Source organism: Elephantulus edwardii, unplaced genomic scaffold (genome assembly GCF_000299155.1).
Source record: "Elephantulus edwardii isolate Elephantulus edwardi_28Jun2011 unplaced genomic scaffold, EleEdw1.0 scaffold00122, whole genome shotgun sequence".
Lineage (NCBI taxonomy): Eukaryota > Metazoa > Chordata > Mammalia > Macroscelidea > Macroscelididae > Elephantulus > Elephantulus edwardii.
Window position 1 is genome coordinate 4024056 of NW_006399872.1, and position 20206 is coordinate 4044261.

Genomic DNA, 20206 nt, shown 5'->3' on the forward strand with positions numbered 1-20206 from the left:
GTCATAAATGCAGGAACCTTCAAAGATAGGAACATTTGAAGGGCCTTTTAACTACTGGAATGCAAAAGATACATCTGTAATTTACTGTTGAAGATGCTGTTGATTTAATATCTAGATAGCCATTTCCTTATAACTTCTTTAAAATCTATCAATAAAGCATTTCATTTCTATGCATGGCTTAGCAATTCATAAAATTAAATAGCAAACTGATACTCTATACCAGTTCATTTATCTCAATATATGTTTTGAAATATAATGGCAATATTTGAAAATATCAATTCCCTCTAAACTGGTAATACTAAAAGATTTTACAGAAAATTAAAGAGTCTATGCTTTTTCTTTCCTTCTGAAACAACTTTCACTGTTTAAACTCCACACATTTGACACCTAACAAGAGTAGAATTGCCATATAATGTTTATTCCATCAATTTAAGTAGAAGTGTCTCATGGAGCTAAACACTTAAAAGACTTTAAATAAAAGGCAATAAGCAGTATGTACACAAAATGATTATTCCATAAATATTTACATTACAAGAGGAAAAAGTGGAGAATTACTAAGACTTGGAAATTGCTACAAGTGGGATAATCCTCTTTCTTGAGACATTTTCAGTTAGAAACCACACAGTTTTTAACATGAAAATAATTGTAGAACTAAAATATTTAGTTTTCCATTTCTTACTGTTTAAAGGAGCCAGTAAGTCATAAAGAGTCCAAGATTTCAGGGAGCAACTATTCAGTTAGTTTTTAATATCAAACCTTTTTCTTCAGCTCTCATGATGAAACTAAACTTACTTACAGAAAAATAAGAAAGAGTATGATAAGAGGTATAATTAAAAATTCCAGTTCATTCTCCTCTGTAGATACTCGTTAGCCGTTCCAGTTCTTTACAGTTGTCCATGCTCAGTGCCTCAGCCTTTCTTCGAAGCCTCTCATCACGGTATACTTTTGCTGCATATTGCATATCTGTTTCTATTAATAACAATGAAAAGAAATGTTTTACTCATTAAATAATTCATATTATCCCGTTGCCAATCTTGAATGGTACACTTCATCAAAGTCTTTCAATATATTTATATTAACTGAGTTAAAAAAAAAAGACATTAAAGTCCTACTGCTGAAAGTTGTTTGCATAATTTTTTTTTCTTTAAGGAAAATTCCATATGAAGCCTATAGCGGTGCTCTGGAAAAGAAATAAAGACAGAATTCTATCATTTCACATCAGAACCCTTTTCCTCTACCTCTCTCTTAATAGTTTAAAAATTACTCTTGGAAGGATTATCTCAGCCTCTTGTTCTAAGGATACCAGGTGCCACTTAATTCAGAAAGATAGGCAATCTCCTTCCATTCAATCTATAGCCTCAGAAATACACTGGAAGGTAAGCTATGATTAAGTTTCAACTTGATAGCAATGAATGAGTAGGTGTTTGTTTTGTTGTTTTTTTTTTTACCATGGTGTTTTGTCAAGGTTTCAAGTTAACTATTCCAAACTTAAATATGAAAATTCCAATCCTGTTATCAGCTATGGTGGTGTAGTCCACAGTGAACTGCAATGCTAAACAAAAGGGCTCTGCAGGAGAAATAGGGACTGTCTTTCCCATTAAGATTTACTACCTCTGAAACCCAATATAGGGTCACTATTAGTTACAAATAATAACAATAGTAGTGAGTTCAGGTTTATGTTTAGTGTTGTTGTTAGATGCCATCAAGTATGACTCACAGTGATCCTATGAAAAACATACCTGAACCTTGTCCTATCCTGTGTCATCCTCACAATCTCTGATATACTTGAGCCCACTGCTGCAGTCACTGTGTCAACCTACCTGGTTGACATCTTCTTCTTTCACTGTCCCTCCATCTTTCCATGCTGATGCTCCTCTCCAATGAACAGCCTCTCCTCTAACAACATGCCCCAAATATGTAAGACTAAGTTTTATCATCTTTGCCTCCATGGAGCACACTGGGTGCATCTTCTCCTCCAAGACGTATCTATGTGTTCTTTTGGCAGTCCATGGGATATTTAGTACTCTTCTCCAAATACTTCTTTTTAAATACTCATTGAGTTATAAGTTGACTTTAATTAAAGGAAAAAATAAAACAAGCTCACTGCCACTGAGTCAGCTCCAACTCACAGTGTCCCTGTACTGGGTTTCCAAGGCTGTTTATCTTTATAGGAGGAGGCTACTTATCTTTCTCCCATATGGCAGCTAATGGATTTGAACCACCAAACATTCCAGAGTAACTTACTCTTAAGCATTACACTATCAGAGTTCCTCTGAATTAAAGAATAATGACAACCTTACTTAAGAAGTACAACAGAGGAAAAAAAACCAAGAGTCTTAATACTGGTACTCAGTAAGTACTTCTGAGTTTCCTTTCTTACTTGGAGAATATTATTATTAATAAAGTGATGAGAAAATAAACATACTTCTAGGAAATAGCCCTTGTTTTTTTTCCTTTTACTCACAACAACTTCACAGTTCTAAAGAGTAGAAACAGAGAAGATCAAAATTTTAAAAAGGAAAAAACAAATCCATTTCTTTATGGAATACAATGGATAAAAGTAGAAGACATGTGGCTTTTGTGCATCAGACAAAAGCAAATTAAAAACAGGCTTCCAAGTATATTCTATTAATAAAAATCTCTAAAATGATTCTTAATCAACTGGGCTAGGATTTAACAAATGTATTGAATATGTTTTCAGCAAACAGATGCAGCCTTGAATGTGCTCACCAGGTTGGGCCAAGAACTCTGGAGGATAGCTACCTGGTGAAATGACTGGAAGACAGCCCTGTTTATTTCCATTTCCAAAAAATGTGATCCAAAAGAATGTGGAAATTATCAAACAATATCACTAATATCACATGTAAGCAAAATCTTGCTGAAGATTATTAAAAAAACCCAACTAGAACAATAGATAGACAGAGAAATGTCATAAATACAAGTTTAGTGGCCACAGCACTAAAGATATCATTATTGGTGTCACACAGTTGTTGGTTGAAAACACAGAGTACCAGAATGATGTCTACAGAACAAATAGGTATGGCCTGGAGAAGCTGAAGCCAAGTTCGTCCTTGGAGACAAGAATTTTGAAGCTCCATCTAACAAACTTTGGGTTTGCTGCCAGAAGGGACCAGTCCTTGGAGAAGGACATTATGCTTGGGAGAGGAGAGAGTAAACACAGGAGAAAAAGACTCTAGATGAGATGGACTGTGGCAGGGGAGTCAGATATGTCAGAGATGGTGAAACTAACTCAGTACAGGGCAAAGTTCAGAGCCATTATTCAGAGGGTCTCTGTGAGTCAAAGTTGACTGGAAGGAACAGAACAACAACAATATTAAATATGTTTATGTTAATTGTTAAATAACTGGATCCCTTTCACTTACTGATGAAGCACAAGTAAAATCCATTTGCAAATTACTTTTCCAAAGTGAGGAACTTGAGAGGAGACAGAATTCACACTAGTATTAATGGCAGTCTAGAGTTCAAAACAATTTTCCCAATTCCTACTCTAAAATTCTCTCCATTATCTCAAATTATTCTTTGTATTTTATAAAATACTTCTATCAATATGGCTAGAGAGAAGATGAAAGGCACCCAGTCGTTGAAGACTCTCCTTCATAGGGTCGCTATGAGTCGCCTGTGACTCGACGGCACTTAACAACAACAACAACATATCAATGTGGGTTATTGCGATATTAGATTTAACTCTAAACCCGAAAAAGAATGGTAAGTGCTTCCATCAGTCAATTTTTTTGATGGCATTAATTTATGTATGTGCATGTAAAAACACAAAGATGCTGTTACTATTAGGTGCCTAGGTGCCACAGGGGTTGGCTCCAACTCACAGAACTACAAACTACTGCCCCATTATGAGCCATCCTCTCAATTTCTGCTATGTTTAAGATTTTTCTATTTATTTAGTCAATTTGCAATTGCTTAAGCTCACAGAGCATGTCATGTTAGGTGCTGTATAGTCAAGTACGACTGAGAGTAACCCTATGAACAATAGATCTGAACCCTGTCCTATATACTGTGCCATTTTCTTCACTTCTGGCATACTTGAGTGCATTGCTGAAGTCACTGTTTCTATCCATCTAGTTCAGGGTCTCCCTCTCTTTCACTGACCCTCCACCTTTCCAAGTATGGAGTCTGTCTCCAAGGAACTGCCTCTCCTAGAAACATCCTCAAGGTTATGGGAAATGAAGTGTTGCCATCTTTCCCTAGGCAGTCTATAGAATTTTAAGGAATCTTCTCCAACACCATAGCACTAAGGGATGAATTCTTCTGTCATCCTTATTCACTGTCCAGCTCACTAATGCATGGCCAGTTAATGAAAAAGACTATGGCCTGAATCAGGTGCACCTTAGTTTTCCAACTGGTCCTAAATAATCATTGCTTCTAAATAATTTTGAGAGGTCCCTAATTGTAGACTTTCTCAGTGTAATATGTCCCCTGATATCCTAACTACGGTATAAAGGGTGTTGATTCTGGATTCAAATACAATGAAGTCGTTGGACGTGTCAATCTTTCCTCCATCTTGCATGATATTGCCAAACAGGCCAGGGTTTGGAATTCTTGTTTTCCTGACATTCAGATGCAATCCATATTGAAGGCTGCAGTGTTTGATTTTTTTTCCAGCAAGTGTTTCAAATACTCCTCACCTTCAGCAAGCAAGATTATGTCATCTACATAATGTAGGTTGTTGATAAGTCTATCTCTGATCCTGATGCCACATTCTTCTTCACTGAGTAGAGCTTTTCAAATAATTTGCTCAGTATACAGATTATTAAAAGTATGAATAACGGATACAACCTTGATGTACCTTGTTCTATTTGCACTATAGCTTCTTGGTCTAGGTATAGGTTTTGCATGAGCATAATTAAGTGTTCTGGGATTCCCATTCTTCTCATTGCCAGCCATAATTTGTTATGATGTCAAATACTTTTGCATAGTCAATAAAGCACAAATACACATTATTCTGGTATTCTCTGCTGTCAGCCAGGATCCATTTAACTTCTGCCATGGCCTCTTCTAAACCCAGTGAATATCTGACAAGAAATTCTGTTCTAGCCATTTTCCAGCACTATTTTCCTTGCGTGTGATATTGACTCATTGTTTTAATAATTTCCACATTCTACTGGATCACCTTTCTTAGGAATGGGAACAAGTACAATTATCTTCTAGTCAGTCAGTTAGGCAACTGTGCTCCAAATTTCCTGGCCAAAGAACGGTGAGGACAACATAGGCTGCATGCTATTTTAAATCTATCAGTTGGCATCCCGTTGATTTCTGGGGCCTTATTTAGTGCCAATGCCTTCAGTACAGCCTGAATATCATCCTTTATGAACATTGCCTCTTGATCATATGCTACTTCCCAAATTATTTAAATGTTGGCCAATTCTTTTTAGTCCAGTGATTCTGTGTATTCTTTTTTTGATGCTTCCTGAATAATTCAAGATTTTGCCAACAGCTCTTCTCAGTATTGCAACTCAAGGCTTCAATTTGCTTTTCAATTATTCCCATTTATGAGAACTGCCAAGTGAGTTCTTAGCTTTCATTCTCGAATTTCAGTTCTCTGCACATGTTTTTTAATACTTTGCTTTGTCTTCTGAGCTATCTTTTGAAATCTCCTGTTCAGCTCTTTCACTTCAGCACCTCTTCCCTTTGCTTTAGCTTCTCAATATTATAATGCAATTTTCAGACTCTTTTCTAATACTTTGGCTTTTTTTCTTCCTCCTCTGTGTTGTAGTGACATTTCCCCTTTCATAGATGATATGCTACTCATCTGGTCTTTGATCACTGTTGTTCAATGCTTCAAATCTTATAAGATGATTCTTAAATTCAGGTGGAATAAACTCATGATCATTTTTTGGTTCTTGTGGACTTGTTTCAATTTTCTTTAGCCTCAATTTGAACTTGCACATGAATAATTGTTGGTCTTTCCCAGTCAGCACGTGGCCTGGTTCTGACTCATGATATTGAGCTTCTCCACTGATTCCTTCCACAGATGTTGCCAATCTGACTCCTATGCAGTCTATCAGATGAGGTCTACCTGTAAAGTCACTATTTGTATTTTTTTAAAAAGGGCTTTGGATTAATAAGTCACTGAGTACACAAAACTGATTATTCTCTTTCCAGCCTCATTTGTGTCACCAAGTCCATGTTTTCCTTTTCAACTACCATTCCTTCTTTCATTGTTTGCAACTTTTGCATTCCAGTCACCAATTACTATTTGCATCTTAAGTGCATGTTTGGCCAAATTCACTGTAAAATTCGGTAAAAATCTTTAATTTTCTCCTCTGGCTTTAGCTGGTGGTGCGTATATTTGAATAATAATGAATATTAACAGGTCTTCCTGGTATCTTAGAACTCACAACATTGTACTTCAGGATAAAACTTGAAACTGTCTTTATATATGAACATACATATATATGAACTTTTTGTTTAATTCTTAATGCCACGTGCTTGGATTTTAGAACTGATAGTTGTCAGCATATATATGTACACGCACATATATACATACAGGTATGCAGATAAACATATATATGTACATTTGCATAGGAAAATAAATATGCAGAGATATAGTTGTATATTTTTATATGAGCCCTGATGGGATAATAAATATGTTGGGCTGCTAACTAAAAAGTCAAGTGCTCAAATCCACTAGATGCCCCTTTGGAAGAAGATGGGACGTTTCCTCCTGTAGAGATTTATAGCCTCAGAAATGTGATGGAGGGGGGTGTCACTATCAATTCGCTGGAAGTACTTATGATAAAAATTATCTATACATAGTTCATAGTGAGTTGCAGCACAAACCCAAAGGTTGCACCTTGCTGGTGGTTCACATGTACCAGTGGCTCATCAGGAGAAAGATGAGAAGACTCTCCGCTTGTGTAAAATATGAGGAACCCAATGGAGAGTCACCTCTGAGTTGGCTCTCACTTGATGGCACTGAGTGACTGAATGATAGATGAAACAAACAAAAATTGAGAAACCCATTGCCATCAAGTGGATCTGACTCAAGGAGACCCCACGCATGTCAGAGTAGAACTATATTACCAGAGGGTATAAAAAACTGTTTGTTCTTTTTTTAAAAAAAATATCTTTTAAAATATGAACACAATACCATTCTTCTTCTTTTTTCATCCCTAGCATAGTATGCCATGTGACTGTCTTATTCAAAGTGGTCAATGCCAGTCCATCTCATCTCACTAATGCTGTGGTCAATGTTCATCTGTTACGTTTCATTTTTCACAGCTTCTCGTTTTCTAATGTGCATACTTCGTACATTCTATGTTCCAACTACTCAAGGGTGTTTGCAGCTATTTCTCCTTATTTTGGCTGACTTCCACTCTGGGATCTACCTCTAATACTGTAAGTGTCCGTACTCCTCTATTGTTCACAGGGCTTTCAGAGGCCTGCTATTTAAGAAGTAAACAACTAATCCCATGCTTCCTAGTTTGGTAATCTTCCTAGTTTCCTAATCTGGTAACTCTGCTGAAATCTATCTACTATGGGTCACCTCTTCAGCATCTGACACACTGATGACATAGCATTACAAAAACCCACAAGTTATCTCAATACAGCAAACTGACAAGTGCTATACTAATAGAGCATACATAAGTAGACATAATTTAAAAACTGCTCATGTTTGGCTAAGGCTCTGACTTGTATTTTAAAGTGCACATATCCAATATGTCTATCATTCTTTTTAAACAAAATAATCACGGCTTTTGTATATTCAATAGTGCCATTCATTTAATGTTTTTTATGTTGTTGTTAGGTGACATCAAACTGAGTACAATTCATAGAGACCCTATGAACAGCCAACATGAACCATGCCCTATCATCCTGTGTCATCCCCACCATCTCTGAAACCCTCAAGTCCATTGCTGAAGACACCAAGTCAATCGCTCTCATTGAAGGTCTTCCTCTCCTTCACTGACCCTCTATCTTTCCAAGCATGATATCCTTCTCAATAAATACCCTCTCCTAGATGCATTTCCAAAGTATAAAAGATGAAGCTTTGCCATATTTGCCTCCAAGGAGCCCTCTGGCTCTACTTTCTCCAACACATATCTGTTTGAGCTTTTGGAAGTCTGTGGGATATTCAGTACTCCTCTCCAACATCACAAATAAAAGGCATTAATTCATCTGCAATCCTTATTCACTGTCCAGCTCTCTGATGTGCAGCAGGTAGCTGAGAATGATGGCCTGAATTAGGCACACCTTAGTCTTCAAACTGACATCAGTGCTTTACAGCATTTTTGAGAGGCCTCTGATCCAGACTTGCCCAATGCAAAATGTCTCCTGATTGTCTCACTGTTGGTACCAAGGAAATGTTTTATAGAAATCAAATATTTAGTATATGCTTAGAATGGACGAAGGGTAGTATGCAACACTTGTTAGCTACCATGGAGTTGTTGTCAAGTCTTGGTCATGCCATGACACCAGAATTAAACACTGCTTAGTTCAGTGCCATCTCCATGACTTGGCAGCAAACTGAGCCATTATGATGCATATTTTTTATGGCAGATGCCCTTTTAAAATTGGACTGTAATTTTTAGCAAAGCACTGCATTTTTGTAGTCCATAGCATGTTACATTGCTATCCAAAGATTGCATGTTTCTGACAATTTGAACCAAGCAGTATTTCTGCATGACAATGATGGAAGTTTCCTGCCATTAAGACTGATAGCCTTAGAGACCCAATGGAGGGTTGTTATGAGTTGGAATCAACTCAGTGGCAGTGGTTTTTCTTGAGATGTTCTGAAAGGAGATGGCCAGGCTTTCCTTCTAGCTCCTTACCCTGGAGGCTCATAGAAATTTACCTAGCATTACAGCAAAGCACAACCTTCTAATGACAGGTATTGGTGGCTGTACATAAAGTGCACTGATAGGAAATGTAACCCTGTCTCCTACATGGAAGGTGAAAAGCCCTTCAATGTACATAATAATAAGGATTTTTTTTTAAATGAGATTTTGCATGTACTGTTCTTAAATCTTTATCTATAGTTTTCCTTTGTTGGTTTGGGAGGGACTGTGTTATGGATTACCAGTCTGCGATGTAACCCTCTACTCTGATGCACAGGAGGAGGTCACCTTTTAAACTGCTGCTGTATAAACAACAAAACCAAAACCCGAGTAGTTTAAAAGTCTCTTTGAAGTATACGAAGGGTTTGTTACATTACATCTTCCCAAGAGATGAAGATGATGACTGCTACCATATTTTAAGCATTTCCTACGAAGCACTTTAATTGTACTGCCAGATCTAATCTGCACAACATACACCATAAAACTAGGTATTACTGAGCAGACTGTAGGGCAGTGTTTGAGTCTAGATTCCCAAGACAAACTGTTTGCATCTGAAGGACAGAATATCTCTATGACCCTATGAGAGTTATAATTGCTCTTTGCCTCAGTTTCTTCATCTATAAAATATAACCTTACTCAGTTGTTATGAAGATATGCACAAAGTTCTTGGCACAGTGAAACCGATACGCTTTTCATGCAGGTAAAAAGAAATTCATAGAAGTTAGAATATTCATTCAAATCACTCAGATGAAGATTACAGAGTTGAGCTTCAGGCTAATTCCAAAGCCAATGCTCCTAATAATGAAAAGAGCAAGTTCTCCACATGTTGTTCATAGGTGAATAATAATTGAATCAATGATACCTAACAATAAAAAAGTATATGGGCCTCCATGCCCATGTTTTTTTTCTATACCATATTGTGTATACTTTCCTAATTTAATCAAATCACATAACCACTTAGCTAGGGAGATGGTTTAGACACTTAAGGAGGGAGTCAGAGTCTACATTCATTACCTTTCAGGTTCTCTAATACATTTTGAATTCGTTTTCATATGTGGTATGAGATACGGGTCTTGCTTTCGTTTTCTATAGTTAGATATCCAATTTTACCAGTACCGTTTGTTAAAGAGGCTGTCCATTTCCCCATTTAATGGGTTTTGCTTCCTTGTCAAATACCAGCTGGCCTTATGCAGATTGGTCGATTTCTTTATTCTATGTGGCTGTCGTCGTACCAATACCATGCTGTTTTGATTACTACAGCTGTGCAGTTTGCTTTACAATCATAAAGTGAGATGCTGCCTACTTCATTTTTGGTTTTCAGAAGAGCTTTCTTTATTCTGAGTCTCTTACTTTTCCAAATAAAACTGAAAATTGCCTTTTCTATCTCTTTGAAGAATTAATTTTGTACCTATTTTGGGATTGCATTTAATCTATAGATTGGTTTTGCTAGAACTGCAATTTTCACAATGTTCAGTCTTCCTACTCAAAAAGAGGAAATACTTTTTCCATTTAGTGGGTTCTCTTATTGTTTCTTATAGTAGTGTTTTGTAGGTTTTTTGTGTCACCAGTTAAGTTTATTCCTAAGTGTTTTATCTTGTGCTTACTATTATAAATTATAATGCCTTTTTCGTTTCCTTTCCTGTGCTTGCTTTGTTGCTATAGAGAAATCCAGCTGATATTTGTCTGTTGATCCTATATCCTGCCACTCTACTAACTTGGTCTACTGTGTCCAACAGGTTTTTTTATTGAGTCTTTGGGTTGTCTGTGTAATGCCAAATTATCTGCATATAGGAAGAGTTTCATCATCTCTCTGCCAACTTGGATGCCTCTTTTTCCCCTCTCTTGTCTTACTGACCTAGCTTGAACTTCCAGTACAATACTGAATAGGAGTGGTGATAGTAGGCATGCTTATCTGATTCCAGTTCACAAGAGGAGAGTCTTTAGTCTTCTTTCTGTTAAGAATGATATTAGATCTTGGTTTTCTGTATATATTTTTCATCATATTGAGAAAATTTCTCTCTATTCCTATTTTGCTGATTATTTTTATCAGGAAGGAGTATTATATTTATTCAAAGACTTTTTTTTGCATCAATTGATAGGGACTTTTGCATTATTAATTTGATGAATTACACTAATTGTTATTCTTATATTAAACTGTCCTTGCATTCCTGCTATGAATCCCACTTAGTTGTAATGGATTTTTTTTGAAGTTTTTAAGACTTTTTTTTTTAAATTTTTATCTTTATTATTTTGTGTGCATGTACTGTCAAATCAGATCTGACTGGTACAGGAGAATATTGCTCCTCCTTCTCCAGAAGAGCATCTGGTGGATTCGAACCGTGTACTTCTGGGATTGCAGTTCAGCTTCTTGCCACTAGGCCACCAGAGCTCCCTTTTATTTTTTTAATATACTGTTGGATTCTATTGTCCAGAATTTTGTTAAGGATTTTTCCATCTATGCTCTTTTTTGGTATTATCCTTGCCTAGTTTTGGTATTAAAGTTATAAGTCAAGAACAAGTTCTTCTTTTTCTGTTTTTTGTTTTTGTTTTTTTTTTTAATAATTTAAGTAGAACTGGTGATAGTTCATCTCCAAATATTTGGTAGGATTCACCCATGAAGTTGTCTGGGCCTTTTTTTTTAAAGCATTGTCTTCTTATGACTTTGTTTAGTTTCTTCTTTTCTGATGAGTCTGTTCAAGTGTTATTCTCTCCATATTAAATTAGGTAGGCAGTAGATTTCTAGGAATTTATATATATCCTCTAGGTTTTCAAATTTATCAGAGTACAGGTTTTCATAATATTCCAGTTATCAATTTAATTTCAGCTGGTTCTGTTGTGATGTCACTTCTTTCATTTTTATTTAGGTTATTTGTGCTTTTTGTAAAGTTTGCCAATGGTCTGTCCATCTAACTAACCCTTTCAGAGGACCAGGTCTTAGTTTTGCTGATGGTTTAAATTATTTTTCTTGTTTTCTCGCTCACTGATTTCAGCCCTTATCCTTATAATTTCCTTTCTTCTGAAACGTGTAGAATTAGTTTGTTATTCATCTTCTATTTGCTGGTGGTGTTAATTAGTTTATATTGCTCCTTTTTCATGTTTGGTCTTGGTGAGTTGTTTTTCTTTTGGAAGGGCCTAGTCAGTTTGGAATTCACAGAAGTTTTTGAATGAGTGTTTCTTGTTTTTCATGATACATAGAAAATTTTTTTTCTAGTCCCTCTTCCATAATTCTCTCAGTACTTTTAATGTTTCTTCCTGTATTGAAATTCTAATTACACATATGTGGTTTTGTCTGATGTCATGATTCTTATGTCTCTTCATTTTCCTTTTGTCTCCTGTTTCCTCTTCTAGTAGGTTCTCACTGAGATTCTTATCTTCTAGCTCACTCAGTCTCTCTGGCTTTTAGTCCCTTACAGTTTGTTGAAAATTCCTGCCATATTAGTCTTAACTGTTCCAATTTGCATTTTCTTGCTTTACTATTATTTCTGGTACTGTGTAGGCTGCACCCTTTATGTCTTGTACTAAGATTTGTATTACATTAGTGTATCTCTTTACTCATGGTTGCATTTCTCTCTTCCATCATTTGTAACTTCTTCAGCACCAATTCTTGAAATTCCACGGTGGTGTATTTATTTTGCCTTCCTGTCTCTTACAATTCGGCTTTCTTTTGTTAAGAGAGGGCTGTTTTCATTTTTTCTTTCCTTTTTTCTTTTTTTAACATTTGAACTTGACTGCAGCTTCTTTGACATTGTGTGGGTTTCTTGTTATGAGGGAGCTTCTGTTGTATCTGAGTGGGGAGTTTCCAAGTCTTTATTTTTATGATATCATGTTACATGAGTGGAATTTTCTTAGCTTTATTCCACAGACAGCAACAAGACCAGAGCTGGAAGTGTGCTCACCAGCAACAGGAGCTCCAATAGCAGCAGTTGCTGAAGTGCTTTAAGAGGAGCCTTGTGGCCAGTACATTCTGAAGCTAGACAGGGAGTGTTGGTTCACCAACTAGCAGTGGCCAGGTGGCAAACGGCATGCTTTTGGGCTCGGATGGGAAGTGTGTTCACAAGCAGCAGGAGCAACTGGGCTCCTGGAGTCCAGAGAGCTCTGGAGTCAGTGCATTCCAGCAGGAGTGGCCATACCTAGTGTGCTTCAGGGGCAGCCCTGAGGCCAGTGCCTCCTTGGGCCAGACAGGGAGTGCTTGGCACATGGTGCACTTCTAGGGTAGGACAGGAAGTGTCTAAGCAAATATTTACTAATAGCAACAGTAACATAAGAATCACTTAAGTACTTAATCCACAACTGCCATCAAGTTGATTCTAACTCATAATGATCCTCCATCAGCTTTCTGAGGTTGTAAATCTTTATGGGAAGAGACTATTTTAAGTTCTTATAATGTATAAAACGAAATGCGTATTTGTGTAGGACCATTTTATATGTCAGAGATTATCAGATCAATTTTTCAGGACCACAATCTAAAATAAGCAATTCTAAGACATCTTGGAGAGAGTGAAGCCAGAGTGCTCTTTGGAGGTATGGAGGTAAGAATGAAGAGCCTTCGCTCCACATACTTTGGGCATGTTATTAAGAGGGGCTATTTCTTGGAGAAGGGCATGATACTGGGAAAGGTTGGAGGGTAGGTGAAGGAGAGGAATAGCTTCAATCAGGTGGACTGCCAAAGTGACTGCTGCAATGAGCTCTTGTGTGTCAGGAAGTGTGAGGATGGCGTAGAATGGAACAAGCTTTAGACCTTTTGTTCATAGGGTAGCTATGAGTTGTACTCGACTGTACGGCACCTAATAAGACACTAAATGACTTTCAAAATATTAAAACATCTGATAAACTTACTTTGTTGTCGTTCTTTCCAGCAATTATTTCGGATATTAGTCACATAATCTTCTTCAACATTCTTTTCTATTTTTTGTAATAGCGTTCCTTTATATTCATTTTTAAAGTCCTTGTTGACATAATAAACGACACGCAAGTTTTCAGTCTGCATTTTAATAGTTTGTCCTGATCCACTGTAAAAGAGACACAGGATCATTACTTTTTAATTTAAATTGGGCATTCTGATTTGCTACTGCTACAAATGATTCTAGAACTTAAACTCCCTATCAGAAAATAGAGGCAGCATGTTGAATGCATAGCAACAAATATCAGCTGAATTAAAAGCAATGATGACTACCTCAAAGATGATAACTATGACACTTTCATGCAGGTATCATTTTTCACAATCCTAGCAAGAAGCTAACATCCAAAATTTCAGATTGGTGGTCGTCCCCCCCCCCAGAATTTTAGGGTTTTTAATTTTTAAATGTTCACTGTATTTTAAGAAAGTTATCTATTATGCATGCTTGGATTACGTTTACTTTATATCCTGATGTCTTATATAAATACACTGTGAAAAAAGACTTCATTCTAAGAAAAATGTGCTTTAGTCAATATTTTAAAAACAGAAATGTGTCATTTCCCCTGTATGTATATCTTTATAGAAGCAGACTACCTCATCTTTCTCTGACAGAGAAAATGCGTTTGAACTACAGATGTTTTACTGCTGGTATGTGGATACTTTAACCACTGTTCTTTTTAATGGCATAAGCTTTATCACTATTCTAACATAAATTCAATCACTATTCTAATTTTAGGGAGCACTGGTGGTCTAGTGGCAAAAAACTGTGATGCAATCCTGAAAAGAATTTCCTCTAGTGCGATCAACTGCCTCTAAAAACCCGCCAGAGGGTCAGCTATGAGCCAGTTCTAACTCTACAGTACATAACACTGTTACATTATTTTTGTCTTTTGAAATGTTTTTGCCTTTCATGTCAACAGACGATGTTATACAAACTTTGGAAATAACATTTCTGTCCTTATTCAAAGAAAAGAAAAAAGTAAATTCACAATACAAATCTATCACTTGAATCACTATTTTAAAAATAACAGTAAGGTTTACAAAATCTAGTATACTTGTAATACTAAGAGACCTGACACTTAAAAATGAAAAAGAGGACAACAGAAGCAACAAGAATCTACTTTTTGAACAATTTCATGTAACTACTTACGATCTGGGATATAAGGAATAAGGAGGATTAGAGACCATCAACTGGCTTAATAGTGATACCAGTATCAATACAATGATGGGCATCAGCTGGATAAATACAGAAAAACCACCCTAGGAAAAGGATCAAAGAAAAACAAATTATAACATTACAGTTGTTGGTAATCTAAAAGTTGACATTAATTTTTAATAACAGAAAAGACATTAGAGATCATTCTGTTCAGCGCTTTTGAGAACTGCCTGAAAATACTTCGCTTATATAGATCATTCTCAGAACTATAACTCGCCCCAGCAGCAATAGCAAAGTTCAACAAAGCTGCAAATAATAAATGCTGAAGAGACTGGAACCCTTCTTCACTGCTGGTGGGAGTGTAAAATGGTGCAACTACTATGGAAGGCAGTCTGGCATTTTCTCAAAAAGTCAGAAATATTTAACCCAGCAATTCCACTACTGGGAATCTATCCCAAAAAACCAGAGCTGCTACCCAAACAGATGTATGCACATCCATGTTTATTGCTGCGTTATTCACAATATCAGAAAAGATCAATGCAGCTCAAGTGCCCATCAACAAATGGATGGATAGAAAAACCACGGTATATTACTACAACAGAATACTACGCAGCACTGAAAAACAATGAACTCATAAATAAATTGAAGAGGAGGAAGAAAAGGGGAGGGAGGAAAATGTGCAACAATGAATGAATGAATATCCAACTTTCCTGTAAACTTTTGTTAAAATTAACAATTAAAAGAATTTAATTCAAAAAAGAAAATTAAAAAAAGACAACCTACAGGCTCTTCATTTGGAGAATCTGATTTGGAAAACACTGATATAATCTGATCTCATTTTCCAAACAAGGACATTCTCTCTCTTTTTCTTTCTCACACACAAAGATTATATCATCAATGTGCAGACTATTTTTCCTCAGTTTTGGACGTGGGATATGGAAATTGATAAGTGGCAAGGCTAGGATCCAGACCCTCTAGTCTAAATTTACCTTGATACTTCACGTAATTTAGTTGCTATATGCAAGTATGTATAACTGTATTAAAACAAGGAAAATGACTGTCAATTTAAGGTTTCTAACTTTTCAGGATGAACAAAGTGAGCCTTCAAACATACATGCTACAGATATTCATCTGCATCACAAAATCCCAAATTTAAAGGAGTCATAATGTCTAACCACTCCTATTTCTACCCTGGCCTCCTTAACATTTCTAAGGAATTTTTCAAACTGTGTTGCACAGCTATAGTAATAAAATACTACTTCTTAAAAACAATTGCTCTATTTTTCAGAAAACTCTTAATTGATTTTCCCGAGCTTAAATATGCCATTTTATATTTTCTAATTTTATCATAAACATACATCTCCTCTTTCATCTTCTCTCTCATGTCCACTATGTCGATGCTGATGCTGATGGCTATAACCAGCGCGTCCATTTGAAAATGAATGTACACTACCTATAAAATGAAAAGTACTATTAGAGATCAGTTATGAGAAAAAGTACATTTTCTTTTATGTTTTTCTTTCATTTTTTTAAACTACAAACCCCCAAACTCTTAATTTTGTGAAGTAATTGCTCTTACATTCATCATGTAAGTGAAGAACAGACAAAACCAGAAATAATTCTTCTGAGACTTTTCTTTAAAGTAAAATAAATGTTTCTTTTCCTCCAAAATAACATGAATAAGAGTTCCTCATTATAGAATACACAAAAAGGAATTCTGTTTTAGATGCTTGTTTTCACAAATACGGAATCATTATTTTGGAACTCTGCTTTTTGTGCTTATCTAACAACACATCACAAACATCACAAACATCCCTAACGTCAAAGATAAGAGCTCTTTTAAAAAATAGCTGTATCATAAACAATGGTATAAGCACAACACAACTGACACAAATGTTCTCTTACTAAAAAAATCTCTGGTGGCCTGGTGTTAAGAAGCTGTACTACATAATCCTGAAGGCACATAGTTTGAATATACCAGCTGCTCTGCAGGAGAAGTATGGGCAATCTCCTCTCATGTCACTAACTGCCTCTGAAACCTGCTGGAGGGTCAGCTATGGGTTGGTTTTGACTGGATTACACTCAACAACACAATGGATATTTAAGCTGTTTCAGATACTGTGACCAATCAGAAATGGTTAGCAACAAGATAAACTATGCTATAATTAAGAACTGCCAATCAACTTGATGGTGGTGAGGGTAGTGGTGTTGTAAGGTAACAACTAGTTAACTATGACCTTTTGAAAGTATGTGTCTTTCACAGGGAGCCTCAATCCTTAGGTAGCTTGAATCCTCAACTCTTCATCTAGCAGCATTTTACTGTTTATGCTATGCATGGGAGCTGCCAATCAACTATTAGAAGTCAAACTCACTATTCACAGAAATATTTCTTATTGTTCTGAGAATATTTTCAGTCAAAAGTATTATTATCAATATTTTTTATACAAGAAATAATTAAGCATTCTAACACAACAAAATACACTTTATTTTTACTCATTTATTAGCATCTAAACATTCCTTTTCTTTCAAGAATTCTTTACAAAATGACGTCAATTCCCACATACTTTCTCATTAATTTTCAGAGAGGCCTACTAGGCTAAAGTCTATCACTATATTAATAAAAATTCTTTTAACTTTGAATTATATGTTTAATACAGCACCTTAAAACAACTTTAGAGTTACTATTTTAATTATCTTAGAGAAAATTTATTTCCATCCAAATAAATGTAAGAGTTCCAAAGTAGTCATGTTGGTGTTATAAAACCTTTTCACTTAGGAAGTGCTATTTCATTATTTCACTTTGGTAGCTTAATTCAAATAATTATTTCTATTTTAAAGTAATCAAAGAAATTCTTCATTATGAATAAAACACTTTACTATTTCAAAACACAGAAGAACCTCTAAAATAATCCAAATTAATAATATATGTTATTAAAAAATATCTTCAAGATCTTCAACCTATGTCAGATAGATTTCTGGGACATGAAATGCCTTCTATAATTTTGTCAGCACCCACCTCAGGTAATTTTAATGGATTTCCCACTTACATGGCCTCTCTTCAGTCCCACATTTTCTACAGAGTATCTGTACTCTTTTTTTCCTACTAAAAAGTATTATGAATTTAATTGTATCTCCTAAAAATATATTATAAGTTCTAGCCTCTGGGCAGATATTAACAAATTATGGATAACATTACAAAGAAAGGAAGTTCCAGAACAATTCACTGTGCTCACAAAGAACTTGTATGTCAAACAAGAAGCAGTCCCTTGAAAAGAACGAAGTGATATTATATTGCATAGTTTAAAATCAAGAAAGGTGTTACATACTTTCACCAAACTTAGTCAATCTGTAGGCTAAGCAAATAAGCCATGAGGCTGGATATAAGACAAATGTACCATCAGGATTGTAGGAAAACATGAACATTCTGCAAATTGCAGATGACACAACCTTAAAGATTATTACCTTCAGTACAGATTACATTCCAGTATAAAGAAAACAAAAACTCTTACCCCTGGACCAATAAATAACATCAAGATAAACAAAGAAAAGATTGAAAGGTTTTCAAAGATTCAACCAACAACCATGGAAGCAGAAATCAAGAAATCAAATGAAAATATTAGGCAATCTGTTGTAAAGGACCTCTTAAAGTGCTCAAAGAACAATGATGTAACTTGGAGGAACAAAGTGTGTCAGACCCAAGCCATTTTCAGTTACCCAAGGTATTTTCAGTAGGATCATATGGTAGCTTGGTGGTAAAAGCCTGTGCGGCCAACCTACAGACTTAGTTTGAATTCACCAGCTGCTCCATGGGAGAAAGATGTGCAAATCTCCTCCTGTGTAAATTACACCTCTGAAAAGCTGCTGGTGGGTCAGCTTTAAGTTGGTTCTGGTTTAATGGCACATAACACCATATGCATGTGAAAGTAGAACAATAAGTAAGGAAGACCAAAGAATAGATGACTTTGAATTTGCACAGTTGGAGAAGAATTTTGATCATACTATGGATTGCCAAAAGAACAAACGTATGTAACTTGGAAGACGTTCAGCCAGAATACTCATTAGAAGAGAGGATGACAAGATTTTGTCTCACATATTTTAAATATGTTACCAGGAGAGGCTGGCTAGTTACTGGAGAATGACAGCATGCTTGACAAAAAGGACCCTCAGTAAGATGGCCTGACATGGTAGCTGTAACAACTTATGCACAGGAGCAATTGTGAGAATGGTGCAGGACTGGGTGGTATTTTGTTCTGCTGTATATACAATTGCACAAATCAGAGTATTGGACAGCACCTAACAACATGTGTGTGGTTACAACAACATCTAGGAATAAGTTGTTTCTGTTTTGTTAATATAGAAGGATAACTGTAGAGAATATCTTGAGTCAAACTTTTTTTGTCACTCTCTTTTGAAATATGACACTTGAAAATGAGCAGAGTAGACACAAGATAAAATAGATACTAACCCACATAGAAATCTTGAAGGAACCACCAAAAAGCAGATGAAGAGACAAGAAAGTTTTTCCAGAGTAGACAGGAGAAACAGATCCTTTTCCTAGAGTCAGCACCCTGAAATACTGAAATAGAACTTGTAGATTTCAAAACCATGAGAAAGTAAATCTGTTTGTTAAAATTATCACTTGTGATATTTCTATTATAGTAGCATTAGAAAACGAAGACAAAATTTGGTACTGAGAGTGAGAGGCTGCTCTGACAGATACCTAAAATATAGAAGTTGTTGAAGAATTGGGTAACAGTGTCTGGAAGAGTTTTAAGGTGCTTAATAGTAAAATAATAGGGCAGAGTGTCATTCTGATAGACAAAGATCACTATGATTTAGAGCCAACTCATGAGCAACTACCCACAAGAGTGAAAGTCTATTGTTACCATTAGGGATATCTGGTGCTACAATGTGTAGGAAGTTGTGCTGTTAACTCAAATGCTGAGCTTATGTGGGGATCTGAATCCACTATAGATAGCTCCATGGGAGAAAGACAGGCATTCTTTTCCTGTGCTAAATACAGCCTTAAAAACCCAATGGAGTCAGTTCTGACTGAACAGTAATGAAACTCAAAACTTCACTGCTAAAATTTACAGAACTGGAAATAACCTGTAGGTCTCTTTCGCCTCCAATGGCCATCTCCGAAGCGGCAGCGGCCAAAATGAAGTTCAATCCTTTTGTGAGTTCTGACCGGGGCAAAAACCGTAAAAGGCACTTCAATGCACCCTCTCATGTTCGAAGGAAGATTATGTCTTCTCCTCTGTTCAAGGAGTTGAGGCAGAAATACAACGTGCGGTCCATGCCCATCCGAAAGGATGATGAAGTTCAGGTTGTATGAGG

At 36.0% G+C, this 20206-nt stretch overlaps 1 protein-coding gene across 1 annotated transcript in view; it reads right to left on the reverse strand.

The window, feature by feature from the left end:
- Window positions 1-353: 353 nt before the first annotated feature.
- Window positions 354-20206, reverse strand: part of DNAJB14 (DnaJ (Hsp40) homolog, subfamily B, member 14) — a 71578-nt gene continuing 51725 nt past the window's right edge. Inside the window, exons 5-8 of the mRNA XM_006893085.1 lie at window positions 16225-16319; window positions 14861-14970; window positions 13650-13822; window positions 354-969 (exon numbers count right to left, since the gene is read on the reverse strand). Coding sequence (XP_006893147.1) covers window positions 845-969; window positions 13650-13822; window positions 14861-14970; window positions 16225-16319 — 503 coding nt within the window. The 3' untranslated portion in view covers window positions 354-844. The remainder of the gene's footprint in view (window positions 970-13649; window positions 13823-14860; window positions 14971-16224; window positions 16320-20206) is intronic.